Raw genomic sequence first — 18550 nt, 5'->3', positions numbered from 1 at the left:
GCTGCAGTTCAATTAACAAAGTTAATTTTTTATTTTTATTCTGGTCCACCCCACGAGCAAAATAAAAATAATTATTATTCATCATCCACGGGGCTCCAAACAAAATGAATATACGTACAATGATGTACGAACAATGCAGAATCACGCACATTAATTAGTTTCTCCATTTGCAATTTCCCACTAGCCAAGTACATTGGTGTCAAGATGGATAAAACTCACAAAATCAAATTATTATTTTCCAAAAAAACATAACGCAAAAATGTTGTTAAAAATTATCAAATAAAAAGACTTTTTGATAATGTTCTCATGTCTTTTATGTCAAAATTATTTATGAAGTAAATTGGAACTGATGTGTGGTCATGATAGTTATGATCCCAGATGATGGAAAATGGCGTAATCCAGCCGGTAGTTACCGCAAGTGAATCAACGGTATCACCCTCAAATAATAAATTTCATCATACTGTACATGATAAATACAATATTAATTGACATAATATGGCTCACCAGTTGTTATCATCTGCATGCAAATTAGAAAGATTTGTGTTAAAGTCTGTGCAGAATGGTCGTATTAATCGTACAGAGGTAAGCCCTGCACTTATCTAACCTAGAAATGTAGAAGTGTTGTGATATAACAAGTTTATGGAAATCACCTCCTTGTGACAGAAGGTGTTCCTTTTTTCCCTGATTCAATGACGTTCTGTAAGTCATTAATATTTTCTAGATGACTCGTAAATCCCTTAAAATAATCTTCACTTGATTGAATTCTCTTAAAACACCTCGTTATTTTTTGGAGTAAACAAACCTACGTAGAATGGTGACTTTGTGAGCATTGGAACATATTTTTGGACAATTCCAAGGGCATTCGAAGAATTCTCTCTTTGATTGCTATGCTCTCTTTTAACTGGCAGTCGAATATCAAAAAATGGTGGAAGTTCCACGATGTAGGAATATAGTCTATTTAAATTATAATTAAATTCTAGCTAAACCGGACGTTATCACTATTGAAACATGATCCAAGATTGTCAGTTCTGGAGCGTTCATTGCAGCAACAATGGAGGTTGTTATCAGAGAAAGTTCCGAAGGGATTCGAGAAATTCTTCAAACCAGGCAAATATTCTCCAGCAATTCAACTCACAGAATGCTCCTGTGGACATCATTTTCATGTGCAAAATTAAAATATTTATCAGGAAGTGGCAAACAGCCACCGAAATCAGCGGAGCCAGCTCCAAAGGAAGCGAAGCCAGCCGAAGGAGAGCAGAAAGACACCCCTCCAAAACCCCTTCCAAAACCTCCACTGCCACGACCTAGGCAAACACCAGTAGATCAATTTTTATCAGGATTGTTCAACTCTAGTAGTAAGGGAAGTGGTGGTGGACCTGGTGGTGGTAAACCCTTCGAAGGAAATGACAGGGACAAGTGGATTATTGCTGGGATCATTGGAGCTGTTGGCGTCATCGGAGCCATGACCTTCTTCGATCTTGGCAGTAAGGAAATCACGTGGAGGGAATTCGTATACAGGTGAAAACATGAATTTATTGATTCGAAACACGCCCTGTGTGGATGGCTTTACTCGGAGAGGTTCGGTTTCATTAATAAAATTAATTATTATCCATCTTTACAGTTATTTAAATAAAGGTGTAGTCGAAAAGTTGGAGGTGGTTAATAAAAAATGGGTACGAGTGCGGTTGTTACCTGGGCAGAGTATTGATGGTTCGGTGAGTTTGGTTGTTTCATTAATAAAATATAATCTGGAAAAAAAATCTTTTTTTTTTAGCTTTTACGATAATTTATTATTAAAGAACATCTACGGTAGTAAATACTTTTTTTCATTTCTGTGAATAAATTGTTTCATTCTCTATTCAGTCGTCATTATGGTTCAATATCGGCAGTGCTGATACATTCGAACGAAATCTGGAGAATGCTCAATTAGAAATGAACATCGAACCTCAGAATCATCTTCCAGTTATCTATAAATCAGAGATTGAGGCAGGAACAATTATTTCATACCTTCCAACCCTCCTCATAGTTGGTAAGTGCAATAATTTCTTAAATATTATTGATGAATTGAATATATCATCGAAGGATTTCGTTAGATATTTACCTATGGTTTTTCAGCACTCTTGATATCTGCGATGCGGAGATCTGCATCGTTCATGGGTGGCAAAGGTGGAAAAGGAGGTGGACTATTTGGTGGAGTCATGGAGTCGACAGCAAAGTTGATCAATTCTAATCAAATTGGTGTTAGATTCAAGTAAGAACCAATCTCAATATTTTAATGATTCACTTTACATACCCAATCGGAAAACATTCAAAATCGCAACTTATTGATTTTATCAGGGACGTAGCTGGCTGCGAGGAAGCTAAAATCGAAATAATGGAGTTTGTAAACTTTCTGAAGAATCCCCAACAGTATATAGACCTAGGTGCCAAAATTCCCAAGGGAGCAATCCTGACAGGTCAGTTTTCGCAGGTCAATAAATTATTTCCCCATCATTGAGATGAATAAACAATTACTTAGGTCCTCCTGGTACTGGTAAAACACTCTTGGCAAAGGCAACAGCCGGTGAGGCGAATGTACCATTCATCACAGTGTCTGGGTCAGAGTTCCTCGAAATGTTTGTTGGAGTTGGTCCATCAAGAGTTCGTGATATGTTCGCCATGGCTCGTAAACACGCTCCTTGCATATTATTTATCGATGAGATTGATGCAGTTGGGAGAAAACGTGGGGGCAGGAATTTCTCGGGTCACTCGGAGCAGGAAAATACGTTGAATCAGCTTTTGGTTGAAATGGATGGTAAGGATATTGATATTAGAAATACACAATCCAAAAAAATTCCAATTATCCTATGCCTCTTAGAAATTTTTCTCACCAATCTGATGTCGCAATTGCAAATGGAGAAAAATAATTATTTTTGGAAATCCTCTTCTATCTAAAATAAAATAGAGCTCCAAGCATAAATGCAGAATGAAATCGATACGTTCGAAAAAAACCGCAGAATCCAAAAATTAGAAAAAAGATTAGAAGTGTTCATTTTTTAAAAATTTTTCCATAGCTTTCATGGATTGTCTCTCCGGAAAGGACAATCTTTCCATATGACAATAATACCTCTCATTATCCTCACAGGCTTTAACACAACGACGAATGTGGTGGTGCTAGCAGCAACCAACCGAATTGACATTTTGGACGGTGCGCTATTGCGTCCGGGTCGTTTCGACAGACAGATATTCGTGCCAGCCCCTGACATTAAGGGTCGTGCATCGATATTCAAAGTTCATTTGCAACCCCTCAAAACGACACTCGACAAAGAAGCACTGGCACGAAAAATGGCATCCCTGACGCCTGGTTTCACAGGAGCTGACATTGCCAATGTATGTAACGAGGCAGCACTCATTGCTGCACGAGATCTCTCCCACAATATTGAGATGAAAAATTTTGAGGCTGCTATTGATAGAGTTGTGGCGGGAATGGAGAAGAAGACTAATGTTCTACAACCCGAGGAGAAGAAAACAGTGGCTTATCATGAGGCTGGGCATGCTGTTGCTGGGTGGTATCTGGAACATGCAGATCCCATTCTCAAAGTATCAATCATTCCTCGTGGCAAGGGCCTCGGTTACGCACAATACTTGCCTCGTGAGCAGTATCTCTACTCCACCGAGCAATTGTTCGATCGTATGTGCATGACACTGGGCGGCCGTGTCTCTGAAGAGATATTTTTCAATAGAATAACAACAGGGGCGCAGGATGATTTACAGAAAATAACGAAAATAGCATATTCACAGATAACGAGTTACGGTATGAATGAGAAAGTGGGTCAGATAAGTTTTGAACAGCCTCAACCTGGTGAAATGGTTTTGGATAAACCATATTCGGAATTTACCGCACAGATGATTGATCAGGAAGTGAGGGATCTCATTAGAAAGGCGTATGAACGTACGAAGGAACTTTTATTGAAACATAAAGATGATGTGGTGAAGGTAATTATAATTGTCTTCGATTTTCTGCAAACATTTTTTTTTCCTTTATCTTTTTTTCCATAAAAATTGATGATAATATTCATGTTCCAATGTGCACAGACTTTATCACCTCACGTCCTCTTATTTCCCAGTATGTAATGATAACATTTTCGTTATACACGTGCAGGTGGGCGAAAGATTACTCGCCAAAGAAATTCTAAGCCGAGATGACATGATTGAACTCCTGGGACCCCGACCCTTCCCAGAAAAATCCACGTACGAGCAATTTGTTGAGGGCACTGGCTCCTTCGAGGAGGACACTTCCCTACCAGAGGGCCTCAAAGACTGGAATATCTCGAAGCATGGGAAAGAGAAGAAAGAATCACTCCCCAAGGACAAAGTTTCCCCAGCATCGACACAACCACCCAACGATGAATCCCAACCGAGATTGTAATTATATGTTTCTGGTCCACCTGTAGATTCAAGTTCTTCTCGTATATCACACTTGTATTTGTATAATAGTCTAACAAAAAAATATAATATACATTGAATGCCAGTTTGTTTTACACAGTTGCCAAGGTTTTTTTCACAAAAAGGTTGAAGAGAACTAATTGAAAAATGCACCATTTGTATTATTGAAATATTTTATTTGGGAAATCGAGCGAATACGAAACGTTTCTTTTGCAACGTATAATTCAATTAATAAAGTTTACAAATTTTTTTCGGTGCAATTAAAAGGTCTTGTTTCATTTACCCTTAAATACTGTAAGTACATACGTTGTATTTTTTTCCATTGAATTCTCATGATGACGTTCGAAAATTTTTTACTGAAATTCCTGGTACACTTGCTGGAGATTTTTATCACATTATCATTTCACTGAAATTTCAAGAATTCCGTCTTGAAAATTGACAATTTTATGAAACAAATTAATGGAGATTGAATATTCGAGTTCAATTACTCCAGGAAAATTCAATTCCATTGGGGAATAGTCATCTTGCTGTTCTTTAAAAACGTCGCATTGCATCGAATGTTCAGTGAGTTATGAAATTTCATGGCTTTTTGTGGTTAAATTAAATTGATTGAAAACTCTCTATTACAATTTAACTATTGCATAAGAGACCGGGAAATTCTGCGCAATATGAAAGTGAATATTAACATTTTGATTGAAACTTTTCGGTCAGTGAAGGAATTCTCTTCCTGCTATTCGAAAATGTTGAATTTCATTGAATGTTCAGTGAAATATAAAATTACATGGCTGTTCCCCCTAAAATAAATTCAAGATTACTCTCCTGAAACCCCTCCATGAAATTTAATTTCTCTACTAGCAGTATTCTGCAAATCTCTGTAAAATATTATCTGCTATTATTCACTCTGTGGTTCAGACGTGATAATTAGTGTTCATTTGTGACTAGCTGTGTAAAACGCAGATTGCGTTTTTTTCGTAGTAATATTATTATTATTCCCATTGGTCTCATTCATTTGTGAAGGTCACTCGGCACTGCCTCGCCTATGGCCCATTATTTCACTAATTACTCAACATTCTTTTTTTCTATGTATGCATCAATGGCTGTTATTGCAAGAATTACACTGAGATAGTCGAAGGAAAAAACATTGTTTGCACTTTATTGAATATTCTCGGATGTAGTTATTGTAATAAAGGCACCGGCAGATATTCTTCGGCCCCTCGTAACCCTCCCCACTTCACAAACTGATTCATCCAACGTTTTATTGTTATCTCTGGATATTAATCGGTATTAATCAGCGGTGCACATCATTAATCGATTGTTCAAATTTTTTGAATATCGATTTGATAATAGCACACACAAATTTGGCACCTACGTTAATGAATTATTGAATCATCAGCATTTCTCATTCACTGAATTTCATTTATTTCTCATTACTCATGTGAAATTTTGCGAGAGTGTTTGCGTTTCAAACTGTTACGTGCAATCACATTAATTTATTATCCAATCAACGTAAATGGAAAATTCGTTATGAATTTTTGCTTTCTGAATTTTTGATCATTCGATCCGACAAAAAAATGCTCATAAATCGAAAAAACCGTCAATTTTTTTTTTCATTTTTTCCGTTTTTGTAATTTTTTTATTTTTCATTTTTTTGGCGCGTTCTACAAAACTATATTGATTTTATCGAGTAAATATATAGGTTCCGAAAGTACGATAACTTAGTTGTCTATAATCACTACTTCAAATATCATACAATCACTAAATTATTGCTTTGTCGTACCTTGTATCACACTAATTCTAGACCCTACGTCTTGTGAATTTGAATTTACCTCATTTTTCCCTAGAATCTTAATTTTTTATTTCATGTTATGACACTCTAAAAAAAGCCAATGTCAGATATGATCGTGTTTGAGTATTTCATTATTTTTTTCGCTCTCCTTTTGATCAGGAGCATTTTATTCTAATTAATGGAATTAAAAAGACACTAGTCAATATATGAGGCTCACATTACAATTTCACATTTTTTTTCCTCTCGGTATGTTATTAGTGTCACCGGTGTATTTATAATTGTATCACCAGATGACACACATTATTCCGACCACTACGAGTATTCAGTTCTGTAGCCTGTCCATTAATGCACGTCTCTGCAAATTTCACACTCTCGTTAGTAACGAATAAATGGATAAAAAAGGTTCATTTAATTGTCATCAGGAAAATCACTCACTTCTCTGGCACACACTCAATAAATTATCTCACACTCAACACATGCACTGCCAGCAATTTCTCAATTTATTTGAGATATTTTTTTCGGCATTCCGTTATTTAATTTTCTGGCAAAATTCATTTCTCAACGATTTCCACTTTATCCGAGAAAAATCCTACACAATATTTATTGACTATCGTTACGATATCATCATATATTCTCTTATATGAATATTCGATTGACTGTCGAGTACTGACTCGAATAAGATACTGATTAGATTAGTGGATGTGACTAGAAATCCGTCCATATGACTGTGTATAAATCCCTATGATCCAATCGATTCAATGCAATACCAAATATTAAAAATCAAGAAAATCCACAGAATTTCTCAATTGTTAATGTCCATTTCCAATAAATAACCCGGATTGACCCGGAATTTCAATATTTTCATAAAGTATTCAAAGAATCCATTTGATGATCGCATTTCTCGTGCATTTATTGAGTTTCATTAATCCAGACCTTCTCATCCAATAATCTCATCTTGAAAATTTGTATTTGAAATTCTCTCTCGAAATATACGTTGAATAATGCACGACTGAACCATAATCCTCTCATTCTCGACGCTCGACCCTGCATCATCTAAAATCCTACATATTCTTTCTTATCATTAAAATCTACAGATTTAATTAAAATCCCGCTAACCGAGAGTTATCATCGACCGAAAAATCCTAAAGCCTTAGTAACTAAAATAAATCTCTTATCGATAAAGCAATTATGACTAGAATTTAATTGATGTATAAAAAGCAAAGCCTCATTGTATCACTGATCATCAAACAATCTCATTAAGACTTCCTTTATTTCCATCAGCCGATAGAATACAGAAATAACAAAGGGGTAATGGCACATAAACAAATAAAGTCGTAAAAACAAAAAAAAATTAACAGAAAAATCGTTCCTTCAGGCTTCTTTTTTTTCCCCATTGCTATTTCATCACCTTTGACTGAGTCTTCAAGGAGAACCCCTGGGAAAAATAAAGCCTCGATCGATGATGGGGACTAACGTGACTCATAATCTATTTACCAACGCGTAGGTGGATGTATTGTATATACAAAACGTAGCGTTGTTTCATAATTCAAAAGAAAGAGAGAACAGGAAAGGCCAGGTCACAGTGGCCCTTTTGCTAATGGTCACTATGGATTCAACAGGTGGGCCACATTCCCTTGTTAAATGTTGATGATAATCCATTATCGAATGGCATAACAAATGTTAAGTAACATAACTGTGTACAAAATATGGTGGCATTAATAATTCCAGCTTTAGGCAACTGTAGGGCTTATAAGTCTGAAGAAACAACTTTCGAGATGAATTCACGTGTGAAAAAGTTCAAATAAAAATATAGCGTAAAAATAAAAAATAGTACGTCAACAGTTATTAAATAATTGAATATTTGAAGGACTCTATCTACTCTGGACGTATATAATGTAATTCGTGCACTAACTTTAACTAAAAAAATAATCCTTTTTCCTCCCATACTTCATCCCCTTCTTTAAAACCCCAGTCTGTAACCACGACGATCGATTCAAAGACATAAATTGTCATGAAACTACCCTGAAACCCACGCGAGGTATTTCCCCGCGTCTTTTTTTTTTTTATTCCAAAAATGAAATACAATAAAGGAGAAAAAAAAGAGTGGATAAATTCTACGATCGTCGTTACCAATTCAACACTTTGCGTTCCCCCTTCCTGAGAATAAATGTAAAAACGGTGAATCACGCGATATGGCTCATAGAAATATTAAAATCCGCTCGATAGACGGGATAAAGACAGATTTACAGTAATAGTTAAGGGTGACGGGTGAGGGTGGGCTGAGGAAGGGAAAACCATTTAATATTTTTTTTTTGTATTTCGATGTTTGCTTTCTGTCACCTAGGAACCTAAGGAATGTCAATTGATCTCTTGACAAAATATCATAAATTTCCTCAAGAAATAAGCGTATTGGCGTCTCAGTGGAGTGACTAGAATATGGCACGAGTACTCGGTGCTTCGAATGATTTTATTCTCCACAGTGTCCCCATTGGATCCTCCACATCATCATAATAATTTTTTTTTTTATTTTCGTCGCCTAGTAGGGAGGCTCCAGCGTCAGTGCTGTGTGTCGTTGACGTGTCAGTGATAGGCTCAAGTGCTCTCCTCCGTTGGGCCACGTAGCGGTGCATACGATGGCTACAGAGTGGATGTGAAAGAGTAAAAAATATGTGAGAAAGAGAAGCTTGAACCAAAAAAAAAAGGCAAGTGGGGGGGAAAAAAATGGAAAAAAAAAATTTCAGGAAGAAGAAAGATCGTCTGCGGAATAGAGTGCGGGGGACCCTCGAGGGGGGGAAGGGGGGATAAGCCTCAACAGGGCACACATACCGGGATGAATCGATATCGTCGCCGGATGAAACCAACTTCATCGTGACAATCGGGGTCACCGCGTTTTATTCGCATAACGGCGTCAAATCTCCCGGCAAAATTCAATTATTATTTTTTTCCCCCCTCACTCCAGCCTTACACCGAGGATTTCTCATTAACTGACGTGTCATTTTCTGGTCTTTATGAATGCCACTTTTTTTTTTTACGCAATAGAAAGAGAATGACGATGGCAATGGTGAAGGGATAAATCTAGCGTGTTACCTCGATATTCTGTGCATCAACCTGACATCCTGGTGTATCGACGTCATTACTGCTGTCATCTCCATTCTCCCTCTGGCATGCCGACTCAAGGTGCTTGTTGAGATATGACTTGAGTGCAAATGATTTATGGCACTTCGGGCACTCGTAATTTTTATCGGACGAGTGTGTCTGCATGTGGGCACGTAGATTCGAACGATCGGCAAATGCTTTGCCGCAGTGGGCACAGCCGTATGGTTTTTCACCTGTGTGGCTGCGCAAGTGTCCCTGAAGTAGCCAGGGACGTGAAAACATTTTGCCACATACACCACAGCTGTGGGTCAACTTGTGGGTGAGCACGTGCATCGCCAATGCTGGCATACTCACGTAGGCCTTGCCACAGTGGATGCACTTTTTTGCTGACTGTGAGTCGATACTCCGATGGGTCTGCTTGTGTCTAGATAAGTTTGAAGATGTTGCATACTGTTTGCCTGAAAAGAGGGGAATCCTGTGAGCGTTGATGGTATTGATGAAGCTATTTATTTGTGGAATGCATCCTCCGGAAGATATCTCCATTGGTTCTCCAGAAATAAAATATATGAACTTACCACACTCACAACAGATGTACCGTCCCGACCTGGAAGTCTCTGGTTGTTCAGCGGTGCCCTCAGCCTCGGAGCCACTACCCCCAGCCCTCTTATTCTTGGATCTCCCATCAGAAACCAGAAGTGTATCAAACGTGTAGCTAGCGGGCTTGACTTCCGTCTGATCCGTAATAGTCTGTACTTCCTTGTCCCTCGAGCTCGGCTGTGAGTTAGGATTATTATTTTCAATATCACTGCTGCATTCAGAAGTAGGCGGTGTCAGTGGTGGTGCACCTATCGAAGGCTGTGATGCAAGAATGGATGGAATAGTTGGTGCTGTATAGGCGACCAGTATTTCCTGAACTGGAGAGAGTGGTATGAATACACCAGTTGGTCCTTGCTGCATGAGTGTCGCCGGCTCGTAGATTATTCCTGTAGGTTGTTGATAAAGTGTTGTACCTCCAAGATCAATGGTATTGACCTGATAAATCGGTGATTCCGTTGGTTGGTAGAAACTTATCTCCTGGACATTATCAGTTGGTGGAGATTCTAGAACATTCTGGGGACCAACGGCAATACTTGGTGGTGGCAATGGTGGCAGAGACCTCGATAACTCCAGGAGATCATGAGCTGCCTCTGTCTCAGCCGCTGATCTGTCTCTGAACAATGGTGTCTCCTGAATAATATTCATTGGCGCCATTGTGTCCATTCTCATGTTCTGGTAAATTGGTTCTGGTTGAATTAGAACTAGTGGTGGTGGTGATGAAGAAATTATTTGAATAACAGGTTGAGACGAGTCTTGAGGAGATTTTGAGGAGTCTGATGTTGGTACTGCCAGGGGGTCTGATGTTGGCTCTGAGAGTGGGTCTGATGATGGCTCTGATAGGGGGTCTGATAGTGGGTCCGATGGTGGATCTGATAATGGCTCGGGTAGTGAGTCTGATGATGGCTCGGGCGATGTTTCTGATGATGGGGATTCCTCGGTGGATGGCACTTGGGTTATACAATCAGTTATATGAATCTCAGCCTCCATCTTTATCACTTTCATGGTGGACGTGGAGGTTCCTGAAAGAAACGGTGATTTCAATAGCTTTTTGTTTTTCCTAGCTCTGAGATTATCTTCTGAAGAGGGAAAATATTTACCTTGAACTTGTGGGGGAGAGACAGATGGTGGAGGAGATACTGAGGGTGGCGTTGATTTTTCAACCACTGATTGACTTGGTCCTGGAGACGGTGAATCCCTACTTCGTCCCCATGACTCAAAGCCCCTGGTCACGCTCATGTACTTGTTGCACAGGGCCTTCTTCACCATGTAACACCTCGGCATTTTGAATAACTTTTGTGTCTTCGGTTTACAGGTCAATTTGTTTACTCGATAAACACCCTAACACTGAGCTCTACTTTACTTGCTGTTTGTTTTTGTTTTTTTTATATAAAAATGTAAACACCAATCTGCGTAAGAGGTTCTTCACATCAATTATTTTCAATAATGAACAGAGGCGGAGTGAGTATTCTCTTTAGTCTAATCACTTTTCTTGTAGACTATAAATTCTACGTCGTTGCACGCTTTACAGAGAGTGTTTGTATTTATTACTCCAATTATTAAAATACCTTTTGTCAAAGTTATTTTTTTATTACAAAGTGAGCTAGGGTGTGAGCTAATTCAATTAAAATCACTGGTCGTAAATTGGACTTTATCGAAAAAGGGAGGCGATCCCTCCCAATTATTAACCTTACCAACGAAGAGTGAACAATAATTCGATATTAAATTCCTCACTAATTGTTTATCGTCCCTCTCAAGTGTACAATATCTTCTTACACCTAGTCTAATATATAATGTACCTTGTTTTAAGTATTGCTTTCGTTGTATTCACATGGGTGGAAGATAATTACCAATAAATCTACTTACATCAATATAATCAAAAAATGTTAATCCTCTTGTTTCGGAATAATCAGTCACTCGCCTATCTCTAAAACCTATGGTATAACATTATCATTATCATGACATTGATAAAACTCCTGATGTATTATATACCTAGGATCACCAAAGTATCTTATTGATTCTCGCATTTCTCTCAACTTGTGAGGCCGCAATTGAAAAATTGACAAAAACATGAATTCAGTAGTAGAATAACTCTGCATTCTGCCAACATCACTGACAGCTTTACGCCAAACATAAACAAAATGTCTGTCCACAAAAACGTCAATGCATCAATATATATACCAAATGGCTTGAGTACCCAAAGGCGGATATCACACAGGACGAGCAACAAGTTGGACAACAGGTCGAGAGGGGCTGCACACAGCTTTTCAACCGTTGGTCGATAACGCGTTGTACCTTCAGCAATTCTCACAATATTCAGTCTCATACCAATTTCTCATTGTTAAGAAAATACAATAGTTGAGCTTCTAGTGCATCACTAACAATTCACCCCCACAATTATCCTCCTCCGCCCTCCGCTCCCTCTCGAAATGAAGGAATTAGCCTCCGGCAATGGCTCGGAGGGTGTGAATGCATTAAAAGAGGAGTAAAAATGGGGGAAAAAAAAGCACTGATATCACCCCTAACTCGGCTCTCACTCCCACCCGCGAGAGTGTGCTCTGGGCAACCCCTTACACTCGTAGCATCACCCTCCCCGACGCCAGCACCACCACCAACTACCCCACCAGTGGTATTATACCGTGCACAACCGGCAGGCACATACAAATGCATGCATACACCCAAACCTCACCACTACTCATGTACAATAAGTATTCCCCACCACTACATCGACACATCGGCTGCTCCACTCGGCCCGGGGGTTAAAACGCACTTTGCCAATTTCCCGTAACCCCTCACGTTATTTCACCCATTAATTCGTCATTAGTAAAATACCCCACAAGTTCAATCACTCGATGAGTCATCAGTCTTTTATCCAGGTGTTGTTTTAAACATTAAAATCACGATGGTTATCCAAGTATTAATGGTATACCCACCTGTGGGCGCAGAAGCAACAATTGTCCGCCGTAGTGCGGAGGGTAGACCGACTACATGGCTCGTCCGGGTGTGGCTGGGGTGCAACTGCCGCGTTCACGACGCCCCCGTGTTCCACGTTATTCGCGCCTGCGTTGAATCATCCAAAAAACCAACCATCGGGGGGATATAAGCAAGCCCTCGGTGACGGTGTGAATTCAGAAAACAGGGGGATTTATTTTCCAGCGATGCGAATACCTTTTGCCATCAGCCTTGGGCCTCTTGATGCGACGCTACTGCCTGCCTTCTCCCTCAGCCGTTACGACGGAATAATATTCGAGGGCACTTTGGTGCGATGGGGGGAAGGGGGAGAGGCGGGTAGGAGGAGTACAGGGGTGCGAGAAGCCCAACGGGTAACCCAGTGGCAGAGGCATTCACGGAGGAGAGTACTCTCCTTCGGCGTCGCCTCGGCGATGCGCCATCCATCGATTTTACAAGTTCGGGCCACCAGACTAACACCTGTTACCGCCAGATAGTACGGCGCTGCACGTTATACCCTGGCTTATTTTGTCTCTCTCATTCTCACCGGCTCTCTCTCTCTCTCTCTCTCTCTCCTCACCCTTAACCCCTCCTGCTGCACACCCCTTTTTCCATTCCACCCTCGCGTGCGCCTCTCGCCGACCAATCGATAACGACGCCAGACGCGGCAACGAGTCGCGCGCCACCCCCCGAGGACAAACCATACCACTGGCAAATACACAATTTTTAGTTTTTATTTTTACTATTTTTCATTCTCCACTCGGTCTTGGGGTGCGTGGCCCTACGCCGGGGGATTTTAGTCGAGGACTCAGGGGGAAAATGCCGACGATGAGATGGCAGTGGGTGGACCCAATTTGTCGAGTTTGACTGATGGTTGTGATGAATAAGTAGTTAAACAGACGTTTGGGCTGACTCGTGCGACGATGGTGCGTTTTCTTTCCTCGGAATGGAATTATTGGGGATTTAAATATTTTAGTTCTGAGGATTTCACTTGGAATGTTTTTCGAGCCCGGGGGGTAGGGGGATGGAGAAGGGTTGACAGATGAGGGATGGATGAGCTGATCATGCAGCATTCATTTTATTTATGGCATGTAATCTTGGGGGCTCTCTTTGATGTCTGGGTCTTAGTCGAATGTTTTGACTTTTTCCAGCTTGTTGGGGATCAAAGGGACTATTTTATGTCGAACTCAACGACTGGAGGTGAATTGAAAAATATGGATTTGAAGGGGGACAGAAATTTTCGCATGAATCTGACAATTTCTCATCCTCGTCTGTTCGGGGGTTAAAAAAAAAATGAGGAACATTCGTTTGATGACAATCATTTAACTTTTCTCTTCAATTTTTTCTTTCAATTGTTCCTTTATATATTTTTTATTCACGTGACACGTTAATTATGGTGATAAAAATGTTTGAGAGCAGTCTGACTGGTGTCGGCGTGCCGGGGTAAAAAAATAGAGTGAGGGGAAGAGGAAAAATAGAGACCGCAGTTGGCAAGCTATAAACCAGCCCCGGGGGCTTTTGCTGCAGACACTCGTCCGTTATATACATGAGAGTGAGAGAGGGCTGGTGGGAGGGTGAGGGAGGCCTCGGCAAGCTGCCCCCCAGCGCGAATTATTGAATGCGAGGTGCACGGAAACACGAACCGTTGCCGAGCGACCGATACGACGTCGTCGTTTATCGTTCGGCAACGGCAATGGATTTTCGTCAAGTGAACAAAAGCCCTTTTCAATAATAAAAAAGTCACCTAAATAAATAGAGACCCTTGAGATAATAGAATTCATCCGAGAACGTTGAAATTTCATTCTCTCAATTTCAATATCATTCATCCCGGGATATCATCGATGAATTCACCAGGTGAGTGAGCCCGGAAATTGAAACCCTATACAAACAGAGAAACGCGAGGGCTTTAATTAATAAAATCTGAATAAAAATGTTGAATCCCCTCCCTCCCCCTACGACCAATACCTCCCATGGAAATTCAATTTTATTGAACTGTTGCAGATGTGCAGCTGACACAGCAGGACTATAACCGAGGGGTTGTAGAAATTTTTCCCCACGGAATCCAAAACGTAAACGCTTGAGCAAATATTCCGGGACGTGATGTACGTCAAGTGTTTGATTCCAAGTCGTAAAAGGGAAAGATGACTCACAGTGGAATCCCCACGCCCAGCCCTACCATTCCAACAGGCGAAAAAAAAAAAACCCCCAACGATTCCTTAGAATACATTTTGGTCGGGACGAATCGAGGACTGAGAGAGGGAGATAAATGAAGGGATGAAAAATATCACAGTTGTGTCCCATCGCAAAGTACCAGGGGAGACTCCGGATGTCTCTGGCATGTTCCCTACATTTCCCTTTTACCCCCTCCCCCCTGAAAAAGCCCTGGCACTGAGAGTCAACGGCATTGTCATTTTCAACCACCCCTCAAGTTATAACTGGAGGAAGGGAGTTTATTGGGCTCCTCGGCTAGTAGATACACAAATACATGGACTCACACAGACGATGGATTTGTGCCTCCACTAGTTCGACGACCCCAAACCCGAGAGAGCCACCGTAAAAGAGGGTCGAGACTTGAATAATGATGGACGTGTTGCCATTCTGCAACAGCGTCACAGCTTATGTATCCTCGGCTTATTCCCGCACTGGTATCACATCGACAATTCTCTCTGTATCATCAGCGTTTAATTCGTACAGGGCAATGCAGTCGTTCAATGTCCAATTCGATTTCCACCCTCTGACTACTGTTCGTATCGGCCAATTTCATCGATTCCCATCGAACTAACGGACTCGTACTTTTGTTAAATCGAGTTTTCCTATTTTCTCTGATCAATCAGTTCGGCCGAGCTATTTTATCGCTTTATTTTCCCGTGATATTTAACTTCGTTGGAAGGCATCCTATCGGAAATGCAGGTATTACCTGGATTTAGTTAATGCCAACTTTGTTGATTACGTTCATTAACTTCATCGGGAGCATTGGACAGGAAATGTCGCTGTCAACAGCATTTCGTTTATGTCAATACTGTTACACGATGGAAAGACACTACGAAAAATCTTTGTTGGAGTTTTAATCCTACTGATGATTCATTACTCAACGAATTGGTTGAACTGATGAATAAATAATTTCTTCTCGAGGCACCCCAAACACTTCCTGACAAAAAATCTCCCCTGAGTAATTGACGTAATTACCATGAATACAATTTTACGAGAGTTCAGCGCAACTCATCCATAAAAATCCATCGCCATTTATAAATTTTTCCAACCCCTATTAGCATCCCTAACTCTGCCCTTTGCAATCGAATCATCATTTCATGAAAATAAAATATAACTGCTGGGAGTCCTTTCCCCAGTAATAGCCACTCCACCTAATTTCTCAATCCAATATTCCGCAGCAGTTGCTCGTTGGAAAATCCTCAATAAACCCCCGTGAAAATCGTTCAGAAATTTTCCCAGCTTTGCCATTCTGAAATACTCGAATGAAATTAAAATTGATTTCCACAACTCGGACTGGGAATTCTCTTCCTGTTTCACGAACCTCTAATTTCCACAATCAATATAATGCAATACTCCTCAGAACTCGTTTAATTCATTACACATAAATAAATTCACATAAATAATTATTATTCAAATCATTATCCATAAACTTTCTCCATCTTTGGAAGACGTAGGAAATTCCTGGATTTTAGGAAACCACGTACTTCTGGAGAAACTTTCTTTCTGTCAGCCCACAGGTTGATGTATTCCCCTGAATGAATAATTGAATTGTTGATGAATTTCCAATAAAATTAACAATTTAAAGTTCTCCCTCTCCCCAGTCATTAGCATAGCGCTTAAACATTAGTGTCATTTGTCCACTTCACTTTCAGCCCCTCCTCAAGAGGGGTGAGAAAAGCCAGGAAATAACAAATTCCCATTCAGAGTTGACACTCGTCAAGAAGTTCAGAGGAAAAATAATATTTACATTCGTAATCTCCGATTTCAAATGGTTTTCCAAGAGGTAGTGGGATCGATTAGGCTCGTGGGCAGCCCCCTAGTCTCCACCCCAGTGAAATCGATGAGGAACTCGAGAGAGATAGAGAATCACGAAGGAAACTGTATATAACACTAGTAGCATGTATACATGTATGTGCAATACTGCATGCCTTCTCTTCTTGCTTCGCAACTGAATGTCCGCCCGAGGGAAAGGGGGTGGGAATGAGGGGTGGCTTTGGCTCGATGCTCGCAATAACTTACGAGAGCCCTAGAGCACCTTCTGATTTAGGTCCCGATTCGATTCTCTCCGTGTTTAAGGGTGGAAAACCATTAAATCCATGCCTATACAACTGTAGTTGTGTAGTTGCTCTCACCCTCTCTCTCTCTCTCTGAATGTAGCTAAAATCACACGTTTGTTTCAGGGTCTCACCTTTCAGTCTGTAATGCCAGTAATCGGAAAATGACATTAACCAATGTTGAAGGGATGAAAGCGTTTCACTTGGCTTGTCAGCCATAAATAAACTTAGAAACACGCAATTCAACGATGGCCTTACCAATCTCGTAATATCTTATCCAAGAGTGACTGTGCCTATCTCCCCCTCTCTCCCTCCTCAACTGGGCAATCTGTTATCTACATGAAAATCCCTGCGTCACCACTTGTTCGGGATTTTGCTTATTAATGGCGATTTTATGATCAATCTCAGCGGTTGGGAGGAAGTCTTTTATCATCGAAGATCTATGGATTCGGGTGGAAATTCGCAGGGCTTTCTTAAAAAATAGTGGGGGATATTTTTGGAGGGTCAACTGCTGTTTTTGGAACATTTTATTACGTCAAAGGAATACGCTTGAATTATGGAAAAATCCAGGGAATTATTCTCGTTCAGAATGAATGAGAAAATCAATTCCCAAATTATTCGAATATCAGAAGTATTATATAAGACACTAATGAAGCCCTCTGAATAAATATTCCACCCCCCAGGGTATCTAAAAAAATAATCTCCCGATATTGCAGCGTTAATTACCTCCTTTAAGTCTGGAAATCATTACCCAGCTGTTTGAGCTTTGAAGTTGCTCCATATAATCCTGAAAGAAAACGAAAATAATGAAAAAAACATGAAAAAAAGGGGTGAAAAAAATTCGCCTAATGAATGTATCTTGTGTATCTCCGGGAACCGAGTTGTTTAGGTGTTTTCCGTTATAAAGGAATCCATGTGAAAGAGTGAGTAGCGTAGACACTGCGTGTACATAACGCAAAAGGGACAGAGTGTGGGGTGAGGGGAGAGGCAGAGAGGTTCAAGTGGTATATCCACAGGTAGTTGACTTTGCTGGCCGTGTTTTCTGGGAGCAAAGATTCGCAACTGGTGTGCATTCGCCCGCGCGCACGCCCATTTCCCCTGTCACCCCTTCACCCAACCCCTTTTAGCTCTACATCCGCGTGTATAGGTGTTGAGAGGTATTTATGTGTATGCGACGGGGTTATTTTCTCCACTGAAAAACCCAAAATCCCGGACCTCGAAAAACCAGGATTTACGAGTAACTCCTGGTGGACTCGACAACAAATAAAACCCGAATGGTGAATTTGTCACGTGAATTCATCACCATAAACGCTGATATTTGTCCTCGAAAAATCCCGGAGGAACGGGGCATAAAGAAATATACAAGAAATGTATGGAGGGTAAATTTGTCACACCAATGCACCAAATGTACCTGCAAACAGTGCTATCTTACGTC

At 40.4% G+C, this 18550-nt stretch overlaps 2 protein-coding genes across 3 annotated transcripts; one reads left to right on the top strand and one right to left on the bottom strand.

Annotated features, from left to right (window-relative positions):
• The first annotated feature begins 219 nt into the window (after positions 1-219).
• Positions 220-4691, top strand: LOC135167572 (AFG3-like protein 2). The gene is made up of 10 exons (XM_064130884.1): positions 220-582; positions 981-1107; positions 1188-1518; positions 1622-1715; positions 1864-2029; positions 2116-2251; positions 2338-2456; positions 2519-2794; positions 3125-3975; positions 4142-4691. Exons 1-10 carry the CDS (start codon positions 496-498, stop codon positions 4406-4408), a joined length of 2454 nt encoding a protein of 817 aa, XP_063986954.1. The 5' UTR covers positions 220-495; the 3' UTR covers positions 4409-4691.
• A 140-nt stretch (positions 4692-4831) lies between these two features.
• LOC135167575 (protein snail-like) lies at positions 4832-13351 on the bottom strand. Of its 2 annotated transcripts, none has more exons than XM_064130894.1 (4): positions 11002-13351; positions 9883-10923; positions 9299-9765; positions 4832-8848 (listed from the first exon to the last, which is right to left on the bottom strand). In XM_064130894.1, the coding sequence occupies exons 1-4, from the start codon at positions 11183-11185 to the stop codon at positions 8804-8806; spliced, it is 1737 nt and encodes a 578-aa protein (XP_063986964.1). In that variant the 5' UTR covers positions 11186-13351; the 3' UTR covers positions 4832-8803. The 2 variants fall into 2 exon arrangements, with proteins under 2 accessions (XP_063986964.1, XP_063986965.1); XM_064130895.1 differs by having other exon boundaries at positions 4832-6566.
• Between the last annotated feature and the right edge of the window lie 5199 nt (positions 13352-18550).

Source organism: Diachasmimorpha longicaudata, chromosome 11 (assembly GCF_034640455.1).
Source record: "Diachasmimorpha longicaudata isolate KC_UGA_2023 chromosome 11, iyDiaLong2, whole genome shotgun sequence".
NCBI lineage: Eukaryota > Metazoa > Arthropoda > Insecta > Hymenoptera > Braconidae > Diachasmimorpha > Diachasmimorpha longicaudata.
Note: the sequence above shows the minus strand (reverse complement) of the source record. Positions and strands in the feature narration are given on the sequence as shown.

What these genes read in the sequence shown, in the direction of transcription:
- LOC135167572 (XM_064130884.1), top strand. Translation starts at nt 496, where the DNA reads ATGGCTCACCAGTTGTTATCATCTGCATGCAAATTAGAAAGATTTGTG. An exon ending in TGGAGGGAATTCGTATACAG is followed by an intron (nt 1,519 to 1,621) that starts GTGAAAACATGA and finishes CCATCTTTACAG; the next exon opens with TTATTTAAATAAAGGTGTAG. An exon ending in GCTTTTGGTTGAAATGGATG is followed by an intron (nt 2,795 to 3,124) that starts GTAAGGATATTG and finishes TTATCCTCACAG; the next exon opens with GCTTTAACACAACGACGAAT.
- LOC135167575 (XM_064130894.1), bottom strand. Translation starts at nt 11,185, where the DNA reads ATGCCGAGGTGTTACATGGTGAAGAAGGCCCTGTGCAACAAGTACATG. An exon ending in CTCTCCCCCACAAGTTCAAG is followed by an intron (nt 10,924 to 11,001) that starts GTAAATATTTTC and finishes CGTTTCTTTCAG; the next exon opens with GAACCTCCACGTCCACCATG. An exon ending in GTACATCTGTTGTGAGTGTG is followed by an intron (nt 9,766 to 9,882) that starts GTAAGTTCATAT and finishes CCCTCTTTTCAG; the next exon opens with GCAAACAGTATGCAACATCT.